This window comes from Lactuca saligna, chromosome 6, assembly GCF_052625555.1.
Source record: "Lactuca saligna cultivar CGN05327 chromosome 6, ASM5262555v1, whole genome shotgun sequence".
In the NCBI taxonomy this organism is placed as follows: Eukaryota; Viridiplantae; Streptophyta; class Magnoliopsida; order Asterales; family Asteraceae; genus Lactuca; species Lactuca saligna.
The window spans coordinates 10,854,114-10,878,065 of record NC_136422.1 but is presented as its reverse complement, the minus strand read 5'-3'; the positions used below and the strand labels follow the sequence as shown (position 1 = coordinate 10,878,065).

The 23,952-nt window shown below is 34.7% G+C and overlaps 2 protein-coding genes across 2 annotated transcripts; one reads left to right on the top strand and one right to left on the bottom strand.

Annotated features, from left to right (window-relative positions):
- The first annotated feature begins 10,302 nt into the window (after window positions 1–10,302).
- LOC145001025 (putative polygalacturonase) lies at window positions 10,303–13,895 on the top strand. Its single transcript, XM_078960345.1, has 6 exons — window positions 10,303–10,442; window positions 10,745–11,135; window positions 11,912–12,032; window positions 12,125–12,299; window positions 12,408–12,478; window positions 13,151–13,895. Exons 2-6 carry the CDS (start codon window positions 10,794–10,796, stop codon window positions 13,789–13,791), a joined length of 1,350 nt encoding a protein of 449 aa, XP_078816471.1. The 5' UTR covers window positions 10,303–10,442; window positions 10,745–10,793; the 3' UTR covers window positions 13,792–13,895.
- A 6,474-nt stretch (window positions 13,896–20,369) lies between these two features.
- LOC145002296 (uncharacterized) lies at window positions 20,370–21,299 on the bottom strand. Its single transcript, XM_078961594.1, has one exon. It carries the CDS (start codon window positions 21,297–21,299, stop codon window positions 20,370–20,372), a length of 930 nt encoding a protein of 309 aa, XP_078817720.1.
- Between the last annotated feature and the right edge of the window lie 2,653 nt (window positions 21,300–23,952).

Genomic DNA, 23,952 nt, shown 5'->3' with positions numbered 1-23,952 from the left:
AACAATGTAAAATAATAAACTAGCAACAACATCATCCATTGCATTGATAGTATAATTGAATACAAGTGTGTGTTCCGTGCAATAATAATAAGACACCAAAAATGAATAATCAAAATAAAGACGAGTCTGAAAGTTCTCCGTCTTCACAAAACCTACCATCGGTACCTGTTTACTGGTGACCTGAGAATACAAGTTATTTTCAAAAAGAGGATCAATATTTAAGCCGGTGAGTTCATAAGTATTTGGTGTCAAATGTTGTATAAGTTTGATGAAAAGTCTTTGTAAATGTTGTAAATAAAAGCTTGTTGTAAATGTTTGTAATAAATGATTGAATCTCCTAGAAAATACTATATTTTCTACTAAAATGCAGCCTTCTACCAAGACCCGAATGTTCTGAATGGTTGTTTCTTGTAAAAGTGTGTATTTTTCCGAAGTGTGATTTTCATTACCAAAATATAGTTTTAAATTATCGTTTATGTGAGAAGATCACAACGTTAATGCAATGGGAAAAAGAATAAAGTGATGTAGTATTGTATATAGTAACTATTGTTGTACTAACTACCTTAAATTAGCTGTTAATTAAGGTATAATGTGATATGATTGTAACCATGCTTGATCGACTAGTAGTAAACACGATGCTCGAAGACGTCGAAAAGTTATGACATTCGTCACCCGTATAGCAGCAAGGTGTAGGATGGTTAGTCCAGTATAGATCTATACACAAATTCATGCTCTCCCTCCAGGAGACTTTGGTTACAAAACGTGACACAACAGTATGATGACATGCCCCAAAGTAGTGGCTCACATTTATGTTATAGTATTATTGTATTTGTATAGTATGCTCTATTTGTTTTAGTGTATTATATGTTCTCGTTGTATAGTATGTAGTATGTTCTCTTTGTATAGTGTATAGTATGCTTGAACTGACTCCTGTATGTCTCATTTTACTAGAAATAGCAAGTATTAATCTCCTAAACTATACCTATTATAGTTTACTAGTAAATTTTGTTCGAATGATAGAGTATGTTTGTACACCTTTGTTATCTAAAAGCATTGAACTAATGTAAGAACTTTTATATCTATACATATATACATGATGTATAACTAAGATTCAAATGACATTTGGACAAACAACTGATACCCTAAGTCCACAACCAAACAAGGAACAGGAAATAAAGCAAGTTATCAGTCCTAAGTCCTTTCAACCTTATTTATATAACTATATCTAAATAGACATGATTTTGACAATATATAAGTTTAAAAGGGTTTGATAAAGAGTTTTAGCATATAAAAGAGTTTGATAAAACATTTTGAAATAGTTGTTTGACAACATAGATTTGAAGTATAAGAAATCCATATATTTAATAGTTATTAATCACATGTGATTGATATAATAACTATAATGTTTTAACTGGTATCCCCCCATAAAAGCATTTAAAATCATTTAAAAGGTTAGTTATGGGTACGAACTCACCTGTAGTGAGTGGTTTGACTGAAAGATCGGAAAAGGATGCTAAGTGCTAAGTGAAATCTCGGGCACAAGCGGATCCTAATAAGCATATAATGACACATATATGGATATAATTAGTGTATATACAACTAATAATGTAAGGAAACCACCTTAAGGACTAGGAAACCCGTATATTGAAGTGTTACAACCACAAAGGATTGCATCTAAGGGGTTTAAGGCCACACAAAGGAGTGTACGGCCAAGAGTTTACGACCAATGGGAGTTTTCGGCCAATGAGTGTACGGTCATGGAGTTTACGGCTTGTCTGCTGCATACCGAACTCCATACAAACTTCCTCACACTTTATCCTTGAAGGTACTAGGCTTATAACACTCAAACAGACCTTAATAGGGCTATAGGATAACAATTGCAAGTCTGACTTTGATTGAGTTGAATGGATGTACAAGATAGAAATTCCGGGTTGTCACACCATCCCCCGTTAGAGGGAATTTTTTCCCGAAATTAGAGTTTAATCAATTTCATATAACTAAGCGAAAAGATGAGGATAGTTTAGTTTCATTTGATCCTCACGCTCCCAAGTGAATTCAGGTCCCTACTTGGCACTCCAACGAACCTTCACTATTGGGATACGACTTTGCTTCGTTTGCTTGACCTCTTGGTCCATGATCTCTATAGGTTCTTCCACGAAGTTGAGGCTCTCGTTGAGTGGGATTACAAGAGTCTCATCGGATAGACACTTTTTCAAGTTCGAGATGTGGAAAGTAGAATGTGCGTTACTAAGTTCGCGAGGTAGTTTGAGTTTGTAAGCTACAAGGCCAATTCTAGATATAATCTCGAAAAGCCCTACGTATCTTGGATTTAGCTTTCCACGCTTTCCATATCGTATCAAGACCTTCTAAGGTGAGACCTTCAAAAGGACATGGTCACCAACCTAGAATTCCAAAGGTTTCCTTCTCATGTCTGCATAGCTTTTCTGACGGTCTCTAGAGGCTTTCAATCGTTCACGAATTTGAACGATTTTCTCTGTCGTTTCCCGTATGATTTATGCACCCGTGAAAGTGTTTTCAGGAACTCGTCCTTTAGCTAACTAAGTGTCACCCACCTCAGCCCAACACATAGGGGATTTGCACTTTCGGCCATAGAGGGCTTCAAATGGAGTAGTCTTTATGCTTCTATGATAATTGTTATTGTAGGAAAACTCGACAAGGGGTAGATGAGTATCCCATGCCTTCCCGAAGTCTATCACGCAGACTCTCAACATGTCTTCCAAAGTCTGGATACTCTTCTCACTTTGTCCGTCGTTCTGTGGATGGTAGGTTGTACTCATGTCCAGATTAGTTCCTAGGGAACTTTGTATCGACTGTCAGAACCTTGAAGTGAATCTACTATCTCTATCGGAGATAATGGATATAAGAACACCATGCAGTCGTACAATATCTCTTATGTATGTTCTTGTAAGTTTTTCCATCTTGTCAGTCTCTTTAATAGGCATAAAATGTGCAGACTTTGTTAACTTGTCTACGATCACCTAGATGGTATCGAGACCACCCGTTGTCTTGTGCAACTTGGTTATGAAGTCCATTGTGATCCGCTCCCACTTCCATTCCGACATCTCTGGTTGTTGTAGTAATTTTGAGGGCTTATGGTATTCGACCATAACTTTGGCGCAAGTAAGGCATGTAGGTGTTCAAAGAGCTGAACAATTTATCTTAGTCACTTAAGTGGTTTTATCCTATCTTATGCTACTTCAGGCGAGTTTTCATGAACTTACTTGTTATATAGACTATGTGATTATGTTATGTGAAACCATAAAAAGGCATATTAAGCGAGGGAAGTGGTTATTGATTATGCAACTGGAGAAAAGCCTTGCAGAAAGGGAATCCAGTTGTTCAGTCTGGGTAGCCATGTACGGATGGTCGACCACACAGAGCCTCTCTGAGGAAGGTAGTCTATGTAGGGCAACTAAAGAAAAGCCTCTTAAGCGAGGTATCTAGTTGTGATCAATGATCAGAACGTATCATTAATATGTGTTTATTTATATGTGATAGAATGTAAGTAATATGTAACTTATTACTTGAAGTTTATGTGCTATTATGTGTATTGTATATAATTTGTATAATGGGTGAGTGTTGTGATTACTCACTAAACCTTAGGCTTACAGTTGATACTTTATGCTTTTAGTTGAAGGTCCTTCAGGCTTGAAGGGCAAGAAGCTGATACGATTGAGATATCTAGACATTTTCGAAGGGGAATGCCATCTAGCCACATGTTCTTTATCATGTCATGGTTTTCAAAACATGACATAGCTTCCACAATTACATTATGTTGCTATTAATATAACATGAAAAAGACAACTTTATATTTTACTAAGGATTATGAATAAAACCTTTTGTTAAACATATAATATCATTTTCAAAAAAAATTTAAGGTCGGATCTTTGGGATATTACAAAACATAAATCTTATAATTACTCATGCGGATACTTAATTGGATTTAAAATTGAAAATGCAAGAAAACACCATTTCAAATCATTCAATTTAAACCATTTTGAGTCTATCGCTTCCAACATAATCATTCATAGTTTAGTCTTTTACTCAACTATAAAAAACTTATTTTTTAATTATAAATCATGGTAGATCCGACTCTTAATAGATTAATGGTTTTAACTTTTAAATACTATATATCCATTTTGCTTAAAAAGTTTTTGAAAAATACAAAATCACATACCAAGCTCTTTTAATCAAAACATTTGTTGGCTACTTAACCGGTTGTGTTTCACACCAAAAAAGTTGTAAGGAATGGTAGCATCCTTAGCATGCTAGCACATATGAAGATTTTAAGTCAAAATGCTCCTTTCTTAACGAGGCTGCTAGCAGCTTTAGCGAATGTGAGGAGACAAGTTTGGAGAGGTGGAAGCGAGCCCCTAGGACATTCCGTCCATCCTAAGGTCATCCGTAATACCAACCACTAACCACTATAGTGGTGGGTGTCATGTCATCACCACATTCCCTACCACTAATCATGAGATACCTATCACCAAACACACCACTCCACCTTGTTTTTATTAATTAAATTTAAATAAAAAATACATAAAAAATCATATAATTTTTTAAATACTAATTTTCATTAATTTTAAAATAGCAAATTACATTAATTAAAATACAAAAACTAAAAAAAATATATTAAAAATAAAAATACAACTTCAAACTACATTACTTAAAAAACCTAATTAAAAAAACAAACATAAGTAAAAAAAACTAATCTTCGTTCACATTGAGTTCGTACAAATGATCTGCGACATCTTCTCGAAAATTGAAACACGTTTCGCTATTATGAATTTCAACAACTCGTGATAAAAATTCATTCGTTACAGGTATGAACTCTTAAAGCGGGATGACGACGTTGTCCGGATTGTACGTGCAAATCGCTTGACTTTGATCTTCATGATCGTATTATGCATTATTACACATGCTAGGACCATTCATTTAATTTTATCCTTATCCCAAAGTCGTGTAGCATATTTCACTACACGCCACGTCTGCTTGAGGACTCCAAATGACCTCTCGATATCCTTCATCACTGATTCATGTCTCTTTGTGAACAACTCTGTCTTTTCACATTGAGGAACCTAATATGCCTTCATAAGTGTAGAATAGTTCGAGTATATCCCATCACAAAGGTAGTAACCATATTTGTACGAATGTCTGTTCACCATGTACGTCATATCAGGTGCTTTGACAGTCTAAAGATCGTTAAAAAGTGAATACTGGCCAAGAACATTAATATTGTTGTTAGACCCCGCGATTCCAAAAAAAGCATGTCATATCCATAAATCCTGAGATGCGACAACTTCTAGGATTATACTTGGTTCACCTATATCTCCTCAAGTGAATTGACCACACCATGCATTTGGACATTTTTCATAAGCTACATGCGTACAATCTAGATTGCCAAGAGTACCCAAAAAATCCATGCCTCTCTTCATGAGTCGAATATAACCTGTCAATATCATGAGGATTTGATTTACACAAATATTCTTTATGGAAAACCTCATATACATATGCGCAAAACCAGTCTACATAATAAATTGCAGTAATCTCGAATGTTTTTAGGTATTCGTCAGATGCATCAAACGTTATACCGTATCCCAAATACCTAAGCGCAACTGCACACTTTGTGTATACTACTAAAACCCATTCTTCATCTAGCGTCGGGTTTTTGTTTTGAAAAATCATAACGAACTTCTAAAACGTTACTAACTAGGGAAGAATCTCACGTTGCGGGTGTTGGTAACGCGGGTGTTGGTGTTGTGGGGGTTGGAGCATATTTCATAGTCTTTTATTAAAAAGCATTAAATAACAACAAACTTTACAACAATTTACATATACAAGCTCTAATTCTTCCAATGAATTAGCCAGAATCTAACCAAAAGCAAAAATAGAAAAATAGAAAAAAAAAACATGTAAAATCAAAGTACGTTGCTATTTACTACATTTAGCATCTAAACGAAATTCCTGTCTACAGTAAAAAAGTATGTTACTACCCCATATATGATAAGAAAAAAAATTGTAAATGGATGAACAATTCATGAAAGTTTAAGAGGGTATGTGTCATAAGCATGAGCAGTTGGATGTTGTTTGGAAATAAACAAAATGTTACCTACATAAACAAATACATAGTTTCAGATAAAAGTTTCACTATTTGTAAAAAAAAAGACTAAAATAGCGCTGAATACGCATGGAATTTACTGATGCTATTGTCAAGTTAATATGATCAAAGTTGGTACATAATCATAACATTCACCTCACGTCAGCAATACTTGTCAATATAACATATTAACAACTAATATATATTTTTTAAATAGTGGAAACAAATGAAAAAATTTATTTTTTCTTGTGTTGTTTTTTAAATACCAATGACTTCTACCAATACCGATTACAAATTAAACCATGTAAACATGATTTCAAGATTTTCATATTAATTATTCTTCGAAAGTGGCCATGACTTCCATTAAAGTCGAATAAACACATCTATTTTGGACCACTCAATCAAGTATTTTGGATTTGAAAGTGATGAGCCATATTTAATATTTTTTAATTGACTTTTAATATGAATTTGGGAAAATGTATCGATCATACAATCTCAAAAACATATTACACTCTTACTTCTTTTTATAAAAACCACATTGCTATTTATTTTATAACAATACATCATTATTTATTTTTATACTATCAAATTGCCATTGCTATTTCATTTTACAGAAGTACATTGCTATCTCTGTTCATAAAAGTACATTTTGTATGTTGTCAAGTCTCAATTTATAATGTATGATCATGGTTACATTTTGTATGTTGTCAAGTCTCAATTTATAATATATGATCATGGTTACATTTTGTATGTTGTCAAGTCTCAATTTATAATGTATGATCATGGTTACATTTTGTATGTTGTCAAGTCTCAATTTATAATGTATGATCATGGTTGAAAACTAAAAGCGCAATGCCTTCATCAAAAGTATAGGATGCTATAGAAATGTTAAAGTAGGATGCTATAAAATAATTACCTTATAACCGAAAAATCAAGTATAATTAACCACTTCTGCGGTTTGGACCCTTAAAAAAATTTAGCCCGACTCATATAAGTCACTATGTAGCATTTTAAGATCATAGTATCATTTGAGAAAAAAAAAATACAAAATGACATTGCATATCTTGATTAGATCATATCTCATCATCTTGAACATCTTCGAATCAACACGGAAAAAAAACAAAAAATATGTTAAATTTCATCAGTTAATTGAATGATAAAAAAAACAAAATTACATTTTCCAAAAACAACAAAAAATTTGAAATATGTGAATTTCCAGAAACTACAATGCTAGTTAAGAGATTTTTTTAAAAAGATACAATACTACTTCTGATGTTAGTCGATCGTGCGTGATTAGGGCTATCAAAATCCATGGCCAACTATTTTCGCCCCGATGGTGTCCAATACATCAACGTCAACACTAAAGGATCCTATAGCAGCGACAATCACGGGAACCCCACAACTTGAAACACAATGGTTCATCTTCTCGCTTAGTTTTGTATATTAGGGTTGATTTCCAGCTGTTTAAATCCAGTATTTGACGTTTGTTCAATCTCTTGCTACCGTCATCATGTTAGAATGAAATAGAAGCTGTTATATCATGCAAAATGATTTTTGATTGATTGTTCATTAGGTGTTCCTGGAAACCATGAATTTATGCATTTAACTGATTGATCTATGCTATCGAACTCCCATCTTTTCATGTATTTAGCCTCTATAGCAAGAGATGTATCAGATTGTTTATAAGTGATAACCACATTCAGATATTGAGGGATTACTAATTATATATAAAAAGGAATAAGGAGATAAATGGAAATACCTGAAGTTCATTTAAGTAATTGATACCATGAACATCTTTCCATGCAACTTGAAAGACAATGAATCCATATAAAGTTCTATGTAATTTGGTATTTACAAGAAGGGAGCTTCTGAGTTTCTGTATAGGTAATAAAGCCCTCTTTCTTGATAATGTTGTAGCATCAACTACTGAAAACCATATTTTTCAAGTTTTGGGTCCGGGTTGAAGGTTTGGAATTCACCTTCTGGTTGATGAACTCTTTGGTCTTTTTCTTTCCCTTTCTGCCCCTTGTGTTTGCAAAAGGGGACATCCTTGAATGAAGATGTAATCAAGAAGGAAAATCATGAATCTTTAAACATAATTGTATTTTCATTATAGCATCATATATGTATTATGAATTTATGATCCATGATACCTTGGTAACCATCAACTGCTATAAATGTGCAGATCTTGAAGCTAGATCTTCCACCCAAGGTTGATTACCCACCAATACATTAAAGGTCTTACTATCAGGGGCTAAAAAGAGGGTAAGATCGGAAAGATAAGACTGCAAATCCCTGTGAGGAAAAAGAAAGCAATGATTAATGTCTGGAATAAGAATTTGCAACAAAGACTTTATCAATTTGTTCCCTTTATTTGAAGTCTTAAAGTTGGTTTCTTAGTTCATTTCCCTTTTAAAACATGAAGCTAATAATCTAGATTTCAATATTTGTATGTATGAATATGTATATTTTGAAAAAAAAAAAAAAAACGAAATTGATGTAAATGACATCTACTTCAAAGTTGGATACCTTTGAAAGTTTTATCATTGGTTGCTTGCTTAGGCATTTTCCAAAATGCTGACTACTAATTTAGATCTTTAAAGTGTTAGTGCATGACTATGCATACTTTTGGAAAACAAATGAAGTTGTTTTAAATTCCAAAACTATAATGCTATTTGACACATTCTTAATTCTTCATAACCACGAAACAGTAACCTGGATAGATCCAAGACACATTATCTTTCAGAATTTAATTATAGAAATCATTGGAAATAAATATAAACTGAATCAATTATCTATCAGAAAATAGAATTTCACCTCATAATTCTACAACAAAAGCAATCACTTCCTTTCATAATTTAAAATTTGCAATGAATCTTATGCACTCGTCTAGACCAAAAAAAATGTACTAACCACTAAAGGGATTTTCCAACAATATAAGTCAAACCTGGAACAAATCATAGATTGGGATAAATTTCATCGATCCAAAAGCTGCCCACACACCTCAAGCAGCTCAACAATGGTCATTGAATTCGCCTTTAGATTTTCGTTTTGCATTTGAAAAAATAAACGCAGAGGCTTTTGGTACTCATAACAATAAACAAACCTAAAATCATAGCATTCCATGAAATGACATCTCTCTCAGTCATTTCATCGAACACGTTAAGTGCATTCTGCAACATCCCACATTTCGAATAGAAGTTCACAAGAGCTGTCTGAACACAGATATGAAAAGACAAATTTGTACTCAAAATGGAATTGTGTAACTTCTTACATTTTTCTATGACTTGTAGTCGGCCACAGGCCTTGAATGTAATCAATCTAATTAGTTTATTCAATCTATTTTATAAGTACGGAATCAACTAATTCCATGTAGAAACAAACAAATCACATTAATCAAAATTGTAGAATGAAAACAAAGGAATTGAGAAACTACCACATCTTGTTCTTTATACATTTCATAAACCTTCTTCAATGTTGTACAACACATTCACGATAAAAAAGAGCGGTCATTTTTTTTTCTTCAAAAACTCATGTTTGCAACGGGGGATTAGTCGGTGCGCGAAAGCTGGCCCGGAAACCTTCGTTAGGGAAGTTCCCTTTCCAAAAAAAAAGGTTAAGATGAATTCTCCGTCATCAACCGAGTCAAAATTTTTTAACACTTTCAAATCTTCCATGTTTTTTTGTTTGTTTAGAATGAGAGTGAAGCTTTATGAAATGTATAAAATAAATACAAGTGTGATGATTTTATATATAGGTAATAAGTTTTTGAAAAAAAAATGACCGTTCAACAGTCAAAAGAAGCAAAAGAAGTAAATTCAGTATCATTGTTCGTTGAATTCGTTATCTCGAACACGAGGCTCCACGAGCACTACCGACCACAAGATACTGGGGCAATGTGCGTGGACCACCTTCGTGGCCACGTAGACCATGAACCGACGTGCCGGTATACCTGATGGTCTAACGACCCCATTCCACACGTAGTGATTGAATAAAGTTGATAACTTATTTTTCACTTTAAGATAATTTTAGTAATAAATTTAGATGAATAGAAACTTACTTAAAATGATATATTCACTTTCAATGAATATTGCAAGGTAACGCGCTTACACGCGTTAAAAAATGCCAAAACCATTACAAAACACCGTCCTCCTGTCGGTAGCTAGCTATTTCTCACTCCTCATCACTTATTTCTCACTCCTCATCACTCCTCACGAAAGCAAGAGCAGGAGGGAGTAAAGACGAGTACTCCCAGACAAACCATTTTCCTGCGTGGTAGCTCCACGCCACCGCATCACCGCCGTATCTTCGCCGTCACAGCTCCGTAAGTAGCCTCTTTCGCTATCTACGTACGTATAGATCAATGCTTCCTTAGAATAAATGAGATTCGCTGTTTTGAATTAATTACTCATGCTGATATTATTCTATAATTTCAAAGTTACAGACATTTATGATTTATCCTTGTAAAATATTCATAGATCTGCTCACGCACACAATGAATGTCTTCGAATTTACTTTGTTCTTTCTCGTTTGGATTCAATCTCACACCACGAGTGTAGTTCTTTCATTTTCGTTATATTAATTTCGCCATTTTCCGATTTACCTATTTACTTTACCGAATTTCAGGGAGGAGATATCATTGAAACAGCTGCACTTTTCAACCTAGTGACCAGAAATGAAGCGCGGAGGAGTTTGGGATGTAATTACGTGTCTCGCCGCCGTATTAGTGTTCCTGCAGTGCTCCTTCTCGGCCGCTGGATTGGTTACTTGTTCTGGAATTGTGCCGATGGCATACCGGAGCGATAAGATCTCAATAACTGATTTTGGTGCTGTCGGAGATGGTAAAACGCTGAATACGAAAGCGTTCAGGGAGGCGATTTACCGGATTGAGCATTTGAAGAGGAGAGGAGGGACGCTTCTTTACATTCCTCCTGGTGTTTATCTAACAGAGAGCTTCAATCTTACTAGTCGAATGACTCTGTATCTAGCTAAAGGCGCTGTTATCCAAGCTACACAGGTACTCAGATCCATTTTAATTTTTTTGCAAAAATCTACACACAGATTTGCAACTCAAACACAGTTTTTTTCACCTTAAAACAAGTTTCAGCAGCTGGAATACTTCGAATTGGAAGTCATTGCAATAATTTGTCTATATCTGTCTTTTCATTGATTTTAATGTACTTTTTTTTTTTAAATGAGTTGTTGAATTTGTCAAGTTATGGTGTTATTTATTGAGTTTTGTGCTAACGGACTTAATTTGCTACAAAACAAAAGGAAAACAACAATCTCTGCATATCCGAAAAACAATTACTTCATGTTCTTCCAATTGTAGTTTCACAGTGCATCCACAAGTCCAGAAAAAAATCGTATTTATTTTGCATTGTTGCTATTTGGAGACGATACTATTAAATATAGTTCCCAAAAACAGTTTGTACTTATTTTGCATTGTTGGTAATTGAAGGAATGTTGTGTTTTGAGAATCATACTTTGCCCATTATGATGAGTTAATGATTCGTTAAAGGAGCAAAAAGTTTAATTAATTAGGGACCACAAAGCATCAACATAAGCAAAACTTATTTCGGAAAACAGAAGGGCTGATGGTAAGTTTAGTGGGTTCCTATATTTGCAATGTGGGACCAATCGCATGTGCAAAATCAATATTGACAGCTATATTGAAGACATACTTTATTATATTCATAAACAATTCATCTGTAAAGTTATTTATTTAGCAAATAGTAAAACATAATATGATTGTAATTAACTTTATTATCCTCCTTTTGTGATTATGTTCAGGACACAACTAACTGGCCTCTTATTGCTCCATTGCCTTCTTATGGAAGAGGAAGAGAACGTCCAGGTGGAAGGTACATGAGCTTCATCCATGGAGATGGTCTCCATGATGTCATTATTACTGGTATGTAAATAATGTATAATTTATAAATTCTTGCTCTTGAAATTGCTTTATATATTTGCATATTGTTTTGATGAACTGATCATCATTTTCAGGTGAGAATGGGACAATAGATGGTCAAGGTGATGTGTGGTGGAACATGTGGAGACAGAGAACCTTGCAGTTCACTAGACCAAATCTTGTTGAGTTCAAGGATTCTAGAAGCATCATTATTTCTAATGTCATCTTCAAGAATTCACCTTTCTGGAACATTCATCCTGTATACTGCAGGTATTATTAACATCTAAACCCATTTTTTACAAAAATAGTTACAAACTCCCATGTTAAATTCTAACGTATACCTTATCTTTTTGTTTTTTTTTTTTTGTTGATACACAGTAATGTTGTTATCCGATATGTTACAATATTGGCTCCACCTGACTCTCCCAACACCGATGGAATTGATCCAGGTATGTAATGTAAAACAATAAAAACTAAAATGCATTATTCTTTTTTTTAGTAAATTACATTTTTGGTCCTTGAGTCTAGCTGATTTTTTCAATTTTACCCCCAAAAAGTTCTCTTGCAGTTTTGCTCCTTCTTTGAGGTTTTTTGTAATGTTTTTGTCCCCTTCTCCAAGTAAAATGACTTATATTGCTTTGATCAAAATTGCGAAAATCACCTATACTTTAAACAGGGACAAAAATGTAACAATAATCTTGAATAAGGACCAAAATTGCAAGAGAAAATATTTTTGGGATCAAAATTGCAAAAAAAATGCAAAAAATAAGCTAATACTAAAGAACCAAAAGTATATTTTTCTTTTCATATTGAGTAAATTACATTTTTGGTCTCCGAGTTTACTGAGATTTTCAATATTAATCCTAATTGAGGTTTTTGTAATGTTTTTGGTCCTTGCTCTAGGTAAAATGATTTTATTGTTGGTAATAAAATTGCTAAAATCAGCTATACTCTGGGACAAAAAAATTTCAATTCGAACAGGGACCAAAAATGATGCACGAACCTCAAATAAGAAGCTAAATTGCAAGGGAAAATTTTTTGAGACCAAATTTGCAAAAATCAGTTACATTCAGGGACCAAAAATGTAAATTACTCATTATTTTTTTCTCAAATTGGTGCAGATTCAAGCTCCCATGTATGCATAGAAGACTCCTACATTTCAACAGGAGATGACCTGGTGGCAGTAAAAAGCGGGTGGGACGAATACGGAATTGCATATGGCCGTCCAAGTAACGACATAACAATCCGGCGACTCACCGGTTCATCTCCGTTCGCCGGAATCGCAGTCGGAAGCGAAACTTCCGGCGGAGTAACTAACGTGTTCGCAGAACACATAACCCTTTACAACACCGGAATCGGCATCCATCTAAAGACAAACATCGGTCGTGGCGGAATCATAAGAAACATAACCGTTTCCAATGTTTTCATGGATAAAGTCCGGAAAGGAATCAAGATTGCCGGTGATGTCGGCGATCATCCTGACGAAAACTATAACCCGAATGCGTTACCGGTTATGAAACATGTCCGGATTAAGAATGTTTGGGGTGAAAATGTCCAGCAGCCGGGGTTAATCCAGGGTTTAAAGAACTCACCTTTTACAGATATTTGTCTGTCTAATATTAATCTGTTTGGGTCAAGTGGGGCCAGAAATGTTCCTTGGAAGTGTGCCGATGTTAGTGGTGGTGCGGTGCAAGTTAGCCCATCACCGTGTTCGGAGCTCGTTAGCAGTCGTCAGACAGGTGAGTGTTCTGTACCTTTCTGAATGTGAAGATTTCAACTGGATCCATGTAGTGTTGTAATATATTATATATGATTCCTTTAATTTTATAACAATTGGCAAGTTATAAGGCTGAAGTTTTTATTTCCTGTTTGTATGTATACTAGATTACTAGCGGACTCATTTTCTTCCTAAAAACATAACAATGATGCAAAGACAATTGACATGCATGGTCCAAAATGAGAACAAACTCACTCTCTCAAAAATTTACAATCACTAATCTTGAAGATAACCACTCAACATTCAACAAGATATTAGAAAAAAGATACAATCATGAAGATTTGAAGGTTTAATGTTTTCTTAGAAGAGAAATCATTAGCAGTTCGTCAGGAGTATAACTCAAATGAAGGCATATGTGAATTGGATGTATAACTCAAGCACACTATCCAACAGCTTACTATGCAAAAAGCAGAAACTCGTCTGACCAAAGTTAGCTCTTTGAAGGTTTGGAAGAGGTTGATTAATTAAGCTAATATAAGCTTTGTGCATCTCCCATGGATGCAATTAGTTATGTACAAATTACAAAAAAAAAAAGTATAATAAGGTAAACAATTCAAAACGAGCTTATATACATAATAGATAATATACATTGACGGGTGGATGGTAGATCAATCGAGGAATATTTTATATTTATCAATCAAAAGTGTGTTTCAGAAACTTGCGAATGTTCTTCATAAATCCAGTTTCATCATCTACCTTCTTCTGCCTGTGTTGGCGCATTAAACTCTTCAGCTTCTCCCGATCAAACACTATCTTCGTCTTAATTACGTTGTCGTTGTTATTGCGAGGTTGGTTATGGTGGCGACGGGAGCCGTAATGGTGCTTCATCTTCAACATGTTCAACGGAACCTCGCCGGGAAAACTTTCCGGAATCGAATTATCGGATTTACGTGAAGTGATCTCGTCGTTCCGAGGGATCCTGTTTTGCGTCACGGACTTCCGGTAAGGTCGACGGTGTTTATCGATCTGTTTTGGCCCCATAGGAGGTTTACCGAGGAAGTGTCGGTTGATAGGATGGAATCTGGAGAAATTCGTACCCTGCGTTAAATCAGTCGTGGTTTTTTCCGGTTCAGGCAGGGGGTTCTTGGCGGTGGATTCGTCGGAATCCGATTTAGCCTTTTCTCCGGGGAGACGAATGTTTGAATCGGCGGAAGCTAGAGATTCGCATGAAGTGTTTGCCAACTTGGATGCATGTTCAACGGCTGAATGATTGGTTGCCGGTGGAGCTACCGGGAAACGTGCGGCGGAGACGGTAAAGAAGAAGAGCGTGAAGATGGTGAAGGCGGCGATTTTGTCGTCCATGATTTTGTAGTTGTTGTTGGATTTCTACATTGAGTTTGTTAAAAAAAGGAAGTTGTTGTTCATCACAAGAAGTTTGACCTTCATTGTCAAAACGGGTCCGGATAGTACGGATCATCATCCACGTGTTTGGGATTATTCTCGTTTCTTTTGCTCCAAAATTCTTTAATTTTATATTATATAAAACAAATGATTTTTAAACTCATCTATACATAAATAAATCATCATTATGATGTAAAAATATTAACGCTATTATGGTTATTATTATTTTTTGCTTAGTACAATCATAATAACTTATTGTTTTAAGCCTGGAAACCCGACTAACCGTTATCTATTTGTCCTTTCTGTTTTCTACAAATTTCTTTTACATAAAAATTGATAATTATCGTAAAAACTGTTTGTTAAAATGACTAAGTTAAATGATTATTCAGTTTCTATCATACAATCGAAAAAATAAAAAATAAAATTATATCTGCAAAATTTTATCCAAACATACATTACTTCATCTATATAAGAGTTAACGGAGAGAAAGAAACAACCTTCACGTTTAGAGTAGATCAATAATTTATCTATTTGAAAATGGTTTCAATTGTAGGCAGGTAGAATCTTAGGCTTGATTAATTACCATATCCTATATATATCATTGCTTAATAATATCCATATTCGTCATTTGAAAAAGAAACATACCTTAAGGCTTAAGCATTTTACCTTCAACTTACATTTACACAAAAGGTCAAAAAGCCAATTCATAAGTTGTTGCTAATGAAAAAGCTGACATTGTGTGGCATAGATTTCTTCATGTCACCATATCTTTTTTGACTTGTAACAACAAGACATTGAGTATCTGATCTCACTCGCAAGCCTCTAGCAAGACCTCCAAACACATGCTCTTAGTCTTATATTATAAGAATAAGAGGCATTACATATATGTAGGGTCAATGCTAGAAGCCCTTGAGGGAGAGCAAGCAATCAATGCCTTGGAAAAAAATTCATTTACATTTCTTCTTTCTAATCTTATTGGTGTTAGGGATGTTGATAAACCTTATTGGACAAGAACCCCTTTTATAAGCCAACACAATATGGATTTATTGCCGAAAAATGGAAGAAACAAAATAATCCAATATGGTGGGGTCTTACATATCTTTGGCATCTGGCATTTAGTGCCAATTTATAAATCTTAGTAGTCCAAAAAGATAAGATTTGTGCTAAAAGCATATCTACCTACAAATCACCAGCCCACAAATAAGCACGGATACCATATTATATTCCATTATTAGAGATATATATGTTTTTCATTATCAACAATAAAGTTTGTACGAAGAGTCGTATCGTCATTTGGTACGTAGTAGAGATGAATAAAAGGATTAGGTGTATATCTATCCAGTAACTCTTTGTCATTTACGCAACCAACAAAATAAAATGGTTTTATATAAAAAAAATATATATTATACATATATAGCGTTTGAGAAATAGGACATGATCTAAACATAACAAAACTAGACTAAATATTTGTATATTAGAACACAGTAAGACAAGATATAAAAATTTATAAGGTTGCCTTTGATTCAAATTAATAGAGTATATTCAACACAATCACAGAACCATCATTAGAGTTATGACAAAGTTTTTAGAATGATGAATCCAATTACCCATATATTGTTGAGCGCATGTGTTTTGTGTTGGATTACTTGATGCATATTTAAATTGTTTTATCTTTTAGTAAAATGTACAAAACGACTAATTTGTTCTTTGTCATGTCATTTTTCCATAATCTTTCCATGGACCACAAATCATTAACTTTTAAATAACAGAAAGAAAAAGCAACCAAATTGATGAAAAGAATGGAAGCTTGAAAACGTTCCACTACCAAGAACGTTCGTGACTCTTGAGATAGATGACAAGTCAATATACTTTTGATCTATAACACTAAGAATCAAACAATATTTGACATGCTTAGCATTTAAGAAACCATACCTAATCAAAGTAATGGAGGACAAAAGGCTAACATATAGGGTCCTTTTTTTTTTTTTTTTTTTTTTTTTTTTTTTTTTTTTTAAAGATTATAGTTAATAAAAGCAGTTTACAACTTTTCCTACAAAATCATAAATTAGATAATAATCATTTCTCGAAAGAATTTTACAATATCATAAATTAGTTTGCTTTGTAGATTTTTTTTTTGGATCTCTAACGTCTAAACGTTTTATGCAAATCAAAATATTGTGGCATATTTGACATTCTTTCTTTAATTTTCCTCGGTGCTCCTTTTGAGTGACAACGGAATCTTATTATTTTGCATATTTGACATTCGTTTCATATTGTCTGTATACCAATTTGTGGATAAATAGGTAGAAAACGATAAAACTTTTGTTCTGTTTCTTTTTATCCCAATCTTAAGGTCAAATCTACATGATGGAATATGAATTTAGAATCTTTTATGTATTACATATAATACCAAACGTATGATTGTTTTCAATCTTTTTCTGCATCATACAATGGAATTTTAAGAAAAAGGAATAAGAATATTTTTGTTGGAAGGGGAACTTCCCTATAAAGGGTTTCTAGGTGTATCAATTATTCCGCTCTGGGTATTTAAGGATATTTAACTCCTCAATATCAACCCTAATTCCTAGCCACATGGGGTGATGAGTGCAAAATTTGAACACGAGTCAATAAATTAACCACCACATCTTTTACATATTTTATCAAGTCACCACAATCCAAGTGGCTGAATAAGAATCTTTTAAAAAATATGGTATAAGAATCTTATAACTATTGGAAGGTAAAATTGCATAAAATACACTAAATACATAAAATTTTGATTTTGAAACTGTTTGTTTGTTTTTGTTTTGTTTTTTTTTTCTCAATTATTTAGAACATCTAACACACGTACCCACTATCTTACTCATAAATCTACATCTTTTGTCTCCTTTGAGACTTGAACCCTTACCCTTTGGTTGATGGACATATTTTCATTAAATCCTGATACTGCTAGGCTATAAGCCATTTGTTTTTTTTTTCTCAAGTAAATCACTAAGTTTACAATTTTGTTGCAAATTTAATCAATTGATCGATTTGCTTAAAGTGTTTCATGTTTTTCACTTGCTGATTAGCCAAAAAGTTGATGTAGCTTCCACATATAGTTATAATTGGCAAACATTTAAGATAATTGAACCCTTACGCAGACTCAATTTCTCTTATTTCTTGTAATGACCCAAAAATCAAGGGTAAAAATTTCATTTTTCAATATAGTCAAAACACATATATCTTTAAATCCAAACGTTCCAAAAGAATTGCTAATTCAAAATATATATCAGAGTTCATCCCAAAATCACATAATGCGGAAAACATATATGTGTGTGCTGCGATCAAGCTTAGCCATTCCTTTCCAAAACAATGATACCTAAAACCATAAACAAAATTGTAAGTACGAAACTTAGTGAGTTCCCCAGAGCATACCCCACATAATCACATAAACCATATCAATCGCATAACCATGCATGCACACATATAAAGATGTCATGGAAACCCTCTAAGGTCTTATACACATAATCACATAAAGCATATCAACTACCCAAGGCATGCATATAACATACATGGATGACCTGGAAACCCTCCAGGGTCTTAGCACAATGCCATGGGAACCCCTACATGGTCTTAACTAAGTATCAATCAAACCATACATACAAACATATAAGTTAACATGCAAACATATAAGGATGCCTTGAAAACCCTCCAGTGTCTTACATTGGGTGCCATGGGAACCCCCACATGGTCTTAGCCCAATGTCATGGGAACCCCTACATGGTCTTAACTAAGGACACATTGGAAACCCTCTAAGGTCTTAAACCCTAGTGCCTCAGGAACCCCCGAAGTCTTTACCTAAAATGCCGTGGAAACCCTCCAGGGTCTTACACCTAGGTGACCCGGGAACCTCCTGAGGTCTTCCATACAAGTATCACAAAGATAACTAGCATATCACATTCCATACAATCAATTAGCATATCACATACCACAAAATAAGCTAGCATATCACATAATACATAACGGGATGGCCTTGATGCCTTTGACCCATTGGTATGGTGAGGAGACTCACCTCGCACTGCTGAAGTCCTGCAAACAAAACTCTAGCTGCTGAATGATAGATTCCCGAACTATTAATCATCAAAATAACACCCAATCAGTAATTGGGTTCCAATGCATAGCCACAACTCCATACTTGGGGTAAAAGACTACTTTACCCCTAACTTAGCTTTATTCAGTCCAAGGCCCAATCCAAAAGCCCAAAAAGTCAAACCATGGACCAAAGACCAACATATGGCCTAATTTTCCAAATTAGGCCCAAACCTCTATATGGGCTTATCTTAAGGCCCAACCATTTAGACCACTCCAAACATTTGGCATTCCAATGGTCCAACCTCTCATAATCCTCAAGGTCTAGTTATGGCCCACCTATGGCCAAATTTTCCAAATTAGGCCTAAACCCTCACATGGTCTTCCATCCCTATATTCTTAGTCGATATGACTATTCTTGGATGGCCTATCAATAGCCCAATCACCAAAACCCAATAGGAAGGCCCAACTCAAGGCCCAAGTGAAATTAGGGTTTTCACATGAAATGACGATTAGCATTAAGCGTTCATACTTAACCCATTAAGGGCTTAATCCATTAAGTCTAATATTGCCTTAGGTTAATTTGCCAATGGTTGTTAATTAATATTTTAATTTTATTAATTAATTTTAGTACGGGTCCCGATCAATCCCCAAAATTAGGGTTTCATGACATTAGGGTTTTCCAAACCCTAATTAGGGTTTTCCAAACCCTAATTAGGGTTTCCAACCCAATACTATCCCATTAATTTGTTGGAGCAGCCCCTAAAGCCCCTGAACAAATAAAAGAAAACAAGGAAGTATTCTTTGTTGTTGCTGCACACGAAATTAAGAAGAAGAGGAAACAGGAAACTGATTTCTATTCAAAAGGCTGCACACGTCAATCCAAAAGTAAAGAGAGGCTATAAATAGCCTACAAATACACAACGGAAACATAGAAAACCAAACTAAAACCTAGCCACTAGAATAGGACACTATAAGACCAAGTATACCACGTTTTCTTGCCTTGAACCAGGTCAAATTTCCTTTATTCAAATACTAAATAAAACAAATAAAAGACTAATCTTTTTTTGACCCAAACTCATTATTAAAATTAGCCTATCCATGTCAAGATTATCCAACACTCACCCCCTTAATCTTGACAGTAATCTTATTCCTCAAAGCAGTGCTGGCTCATCATCATCTTGAATCATATTAGCTTCTTCTTCTTTTATTTCTTTCTTAGGACACTCAGCTGCATAATGTCCATATTCTTGACAATTATAGCATTTAATATGTCTCTTGTCTCGATACATACCTTGCTCCCTTCGATCTTCATGGAACCGACCATCTCGACCTCTACCACGACCTCTTCCTTGACCCCGACCTCTTCCTTGTCCAGATTGATCTTGATTGAAGTTACCACGCTTGGTTCTCTCTTCCCATTCTTCTTTTGACAATAAAAGTTTGTTTTGATTTTGATCATTATCATCTTCATCAAGAACCTTGATTCTCTCTTCATATGCCTTCAACCTTCCCACAACTTCCTCAAGTGACATGTCCTCTATCTTGGAGTATTGCTCAATCGATGCAACAATCTGCAAAAACTTCTTAGGAACTGAATTTAGTAGTTTTCTTACCACTATCTCATCCTCCAAGCTAGACCTAAGACTCTTGAATTTGGATGCAATTTCACTAAGTTTCCCCGAAAACTCATCAATTGTGTCACCCTCTTTCATCTTCAACATCTCTAGCTCGGTTCTAAGTGTTTGCAGTCTCGCCTTTTGAACTCTTTCGGCTCCTAAATACCGCACACGAAGCGCTTCCCACACATCTTTTGCATCCTTATGCTTAGCCACTTGAAGCAATATATCTTCAGGTAGAGTTTGAAACACAAATGCTCTTGCCATCAGATTTTTCTTTGCCTCAATCGATTTTCTAGTTTTCGGATTAACCGCTTCCCATAAGCCGTACGCTTGTAAGATCGACTCCACCATAATCGACCAACTTGTATAATTTGTAGTTGTTAACTTGGGGCATTGCAGCGGGATACTTTGAGTGGTCACGGGTACAACCTGACTTGATCCTCCCGGGTTTGTTGCTGGCATCTTCCTTGACTTGACCTTTCTTCTTGTACACAACCAACCAAACAGATCACACACACACACGGATCACACAGATATGAATTATTTAGGATATTCTTCCTTTCTTCAAACCACCAAGACACACTTGCAGGTGCACCAAAACTTTATTTTCTGATCTTCTTCCTCACTTTGACTAGCTTCTTCACATAGATAGCTTCACCAAACAGGTTCTATCTTCTTCACCCAGACCTTGAATTCAGCACACAACTTTCTCTTCACACATATCAAAAAGAAAAAAACCAATCACAGATTTTTTTGCTTTGGAACTCGGCTCACACAGAGCTTTTGGCTCACACAAAACTGCAACAGCAACAGGTTCACATAAAACCTCAGGTCCACATAGAACCTCTTCAAAGATCCCACATGTTGAGCATAGGGCTCTGATACCAAATGTTGGAGCAGCCCCTAAAGCCCCTGAACAAATAAAAGAAAACAAGGAAGTATTCTTTGTTGTTGCTGCACACGAAATTAAGAAGAAGAGGAAACATGAAACTGATTTCTATTCAAAAGGCTACACACATTAATCCAAAAGTAAAGAGGGGCTATAAATAGCCTACAAATACACAACGGAAACATAGAAAACCAAACTAAAACCTAGCCACTAGAATAGGACACTATAAGACCAAGTATACCACGTTTTCTTGCCTTGAACCTGGACAAATTTCCTTTATTCAAATACTAAATAAAACAAATAAAAGACTAATCTTTTTTTGACCCACACTCATTATTAAAATCAGCCTATCCATGTCAAGATTATCCAACATAATTACATGTTTGGGGTTTCATGTCAATTAGGGCTTCATGTCACACACCCGAACTAGACGGCGGAAACGTCCGGGGGCTGTTGTGACTTAATTGAATACCATCACAATGATTATACATGAATCATAACACCATGCATCACCATGCATTGAAATATTACAACTGATATTGTTTACATTCAGTACATTGTTTTAAACATTACAATTCCATAACATAAACCATTCGATCATTAATCTAAGCAAAACACCATGATATAACTTGATACATTTTCTTCTGTTTACCTATTACCTGAGAATACAAGTTATTTTGAAAACGGTCAACATATGAAATGTTGGTGAGTTCATAAGTAATGTTATGGAAAATGATTTTTGTGAAGTTTGAAAACCCATAAAATCCGATATTTTCTGAAAAGAGTATTGTTTATAAAAAGGTGTGAAGATCCGTAAATATGCTTGTTGATTTTGAAAACATGAATAATTGTTGAACTTGGTATACTTCACATACGTTAAAATGTTGAACTCCCCGGGAAAACCCGATGTTTTCCCAATACATAAAATTACATGTCTTGTTTATTGTTATACCGTTACGATGGTTGTTTTTGATTACCCAGGTGACATTGGATTAACTAAGGGTTGTGAGTTGTTACAATCACGCATTATTGAAAATGACTAGTTTATAACTACAAATTATGAACGATCCTTGAGGCGGCGTCCATACAACTCACATAATCCAATCACCCTGACTTCTCTTGTTTAACGAAACGAATCTGCTTACTCGGTTTCTCATAGCCCCACAACCGAGGAGTGTCACACCCCCAAACCAGAACGACGGAAACGTTCGGGGGGGGGGGGGGGAGGACGTCATGTTCAGTATCATAACAGTTCATAGAAAGGAAAGTACACACCACCATATATATTAAAGTTTCCAAAATGTTTACATAATTGTATTCTTTACATGTTCAAAAGTTAAATACATAAACATCTTTCAAAAGAAGTAATTAACGTCAGTACGTTAATCCCCAAAAGTTGATTTCCAAACCTGCTTAGCGGTTCCCTGAGAATACAAGTTATTTCAAAGAGAAAGTGTCAATAATTAAGTTGGTGAGTTCGTAAGTGGTTTAGAAAAATTGAATGCCATTCCAAAATGGGTGTATGTTTTCCAAGAAAATACCTTATTTTCTTATAAAAGTATGAAATGCATATGAATTTTCGTATTATAAGTTGTAAATAAATACACCAGGAAAATCCCTTATTTTCCTATTAGTTGTTTGGTTTGTATACATAAAAAACCCTTATTTTCCTAACATAACTGACAGTCTCAATGACCGAAAATCGCAAGAAACCGACGTTCTCAAAAGTTGTGTCATAGTTTTATATAATAAAGTTACACGAAGATCACACTTGTTAGATGAAGAATAGTTTTAATAGATTCTCGTTCATAAAAGCATAATACCATAATAATTGTATATCCGATGAGTTTTATAACCATAGTAAACATAATATGCCTGTATCGACGTTCTTCAGGCGTCGCAGCGTTATGACAACTGTCACCCTAAAGGACGGACTGTAGCTAACAGTCAGGGTGCGAGATCATGACTTCCCGTATAGATCTATGCACATTTGACACGTTCTCCGAACGGGAGACTCTGGTTATAGACAGGACTTGCAGCATTACTTTCTAATAAAGAAAAATAACGTTTGAAGATATACACGTCTCATGGATTCTCAACTAAGCATGTATTAAAGTGATAGTTTTTGTATGCAAAGTTTATCCTTTTTCACAATGTTTGACAAAGCAAAATCATAAGTTTTTAGAATGTATAAAACGACTTAACAATGAAGGGTAATTTGAAATC

Coding starts and splice junctions, on each gene's coding strand:
- LOC145002296 (XM_078961594.1), bottom strand. CDS start 21,299: ATGCCAGCAACAAACCCGGGAGGATCAAGTCAGGTTGTACCCGTGACC.
- LOC145001025 (XM_078960345.1), top strand. CDS start 10,794: ATGAAGCGCGGAGGAGTTTGGGATGTAATTACGTGTCTCGCCGCCGTA. Junction 11,136..11,911: donor CTGTTATCCAAGCTACACAG/GTACTCAGATCC, acceptor GATTATGTTCAG/GACACAACTAACTGGCCTCT. Junction 12,033..12,124: donor CCATGATGTCATTATTACTG/GTATGTAAATAA, acceptor CATCATTTTCAG/GTGAGAATGGGACAATAGAT.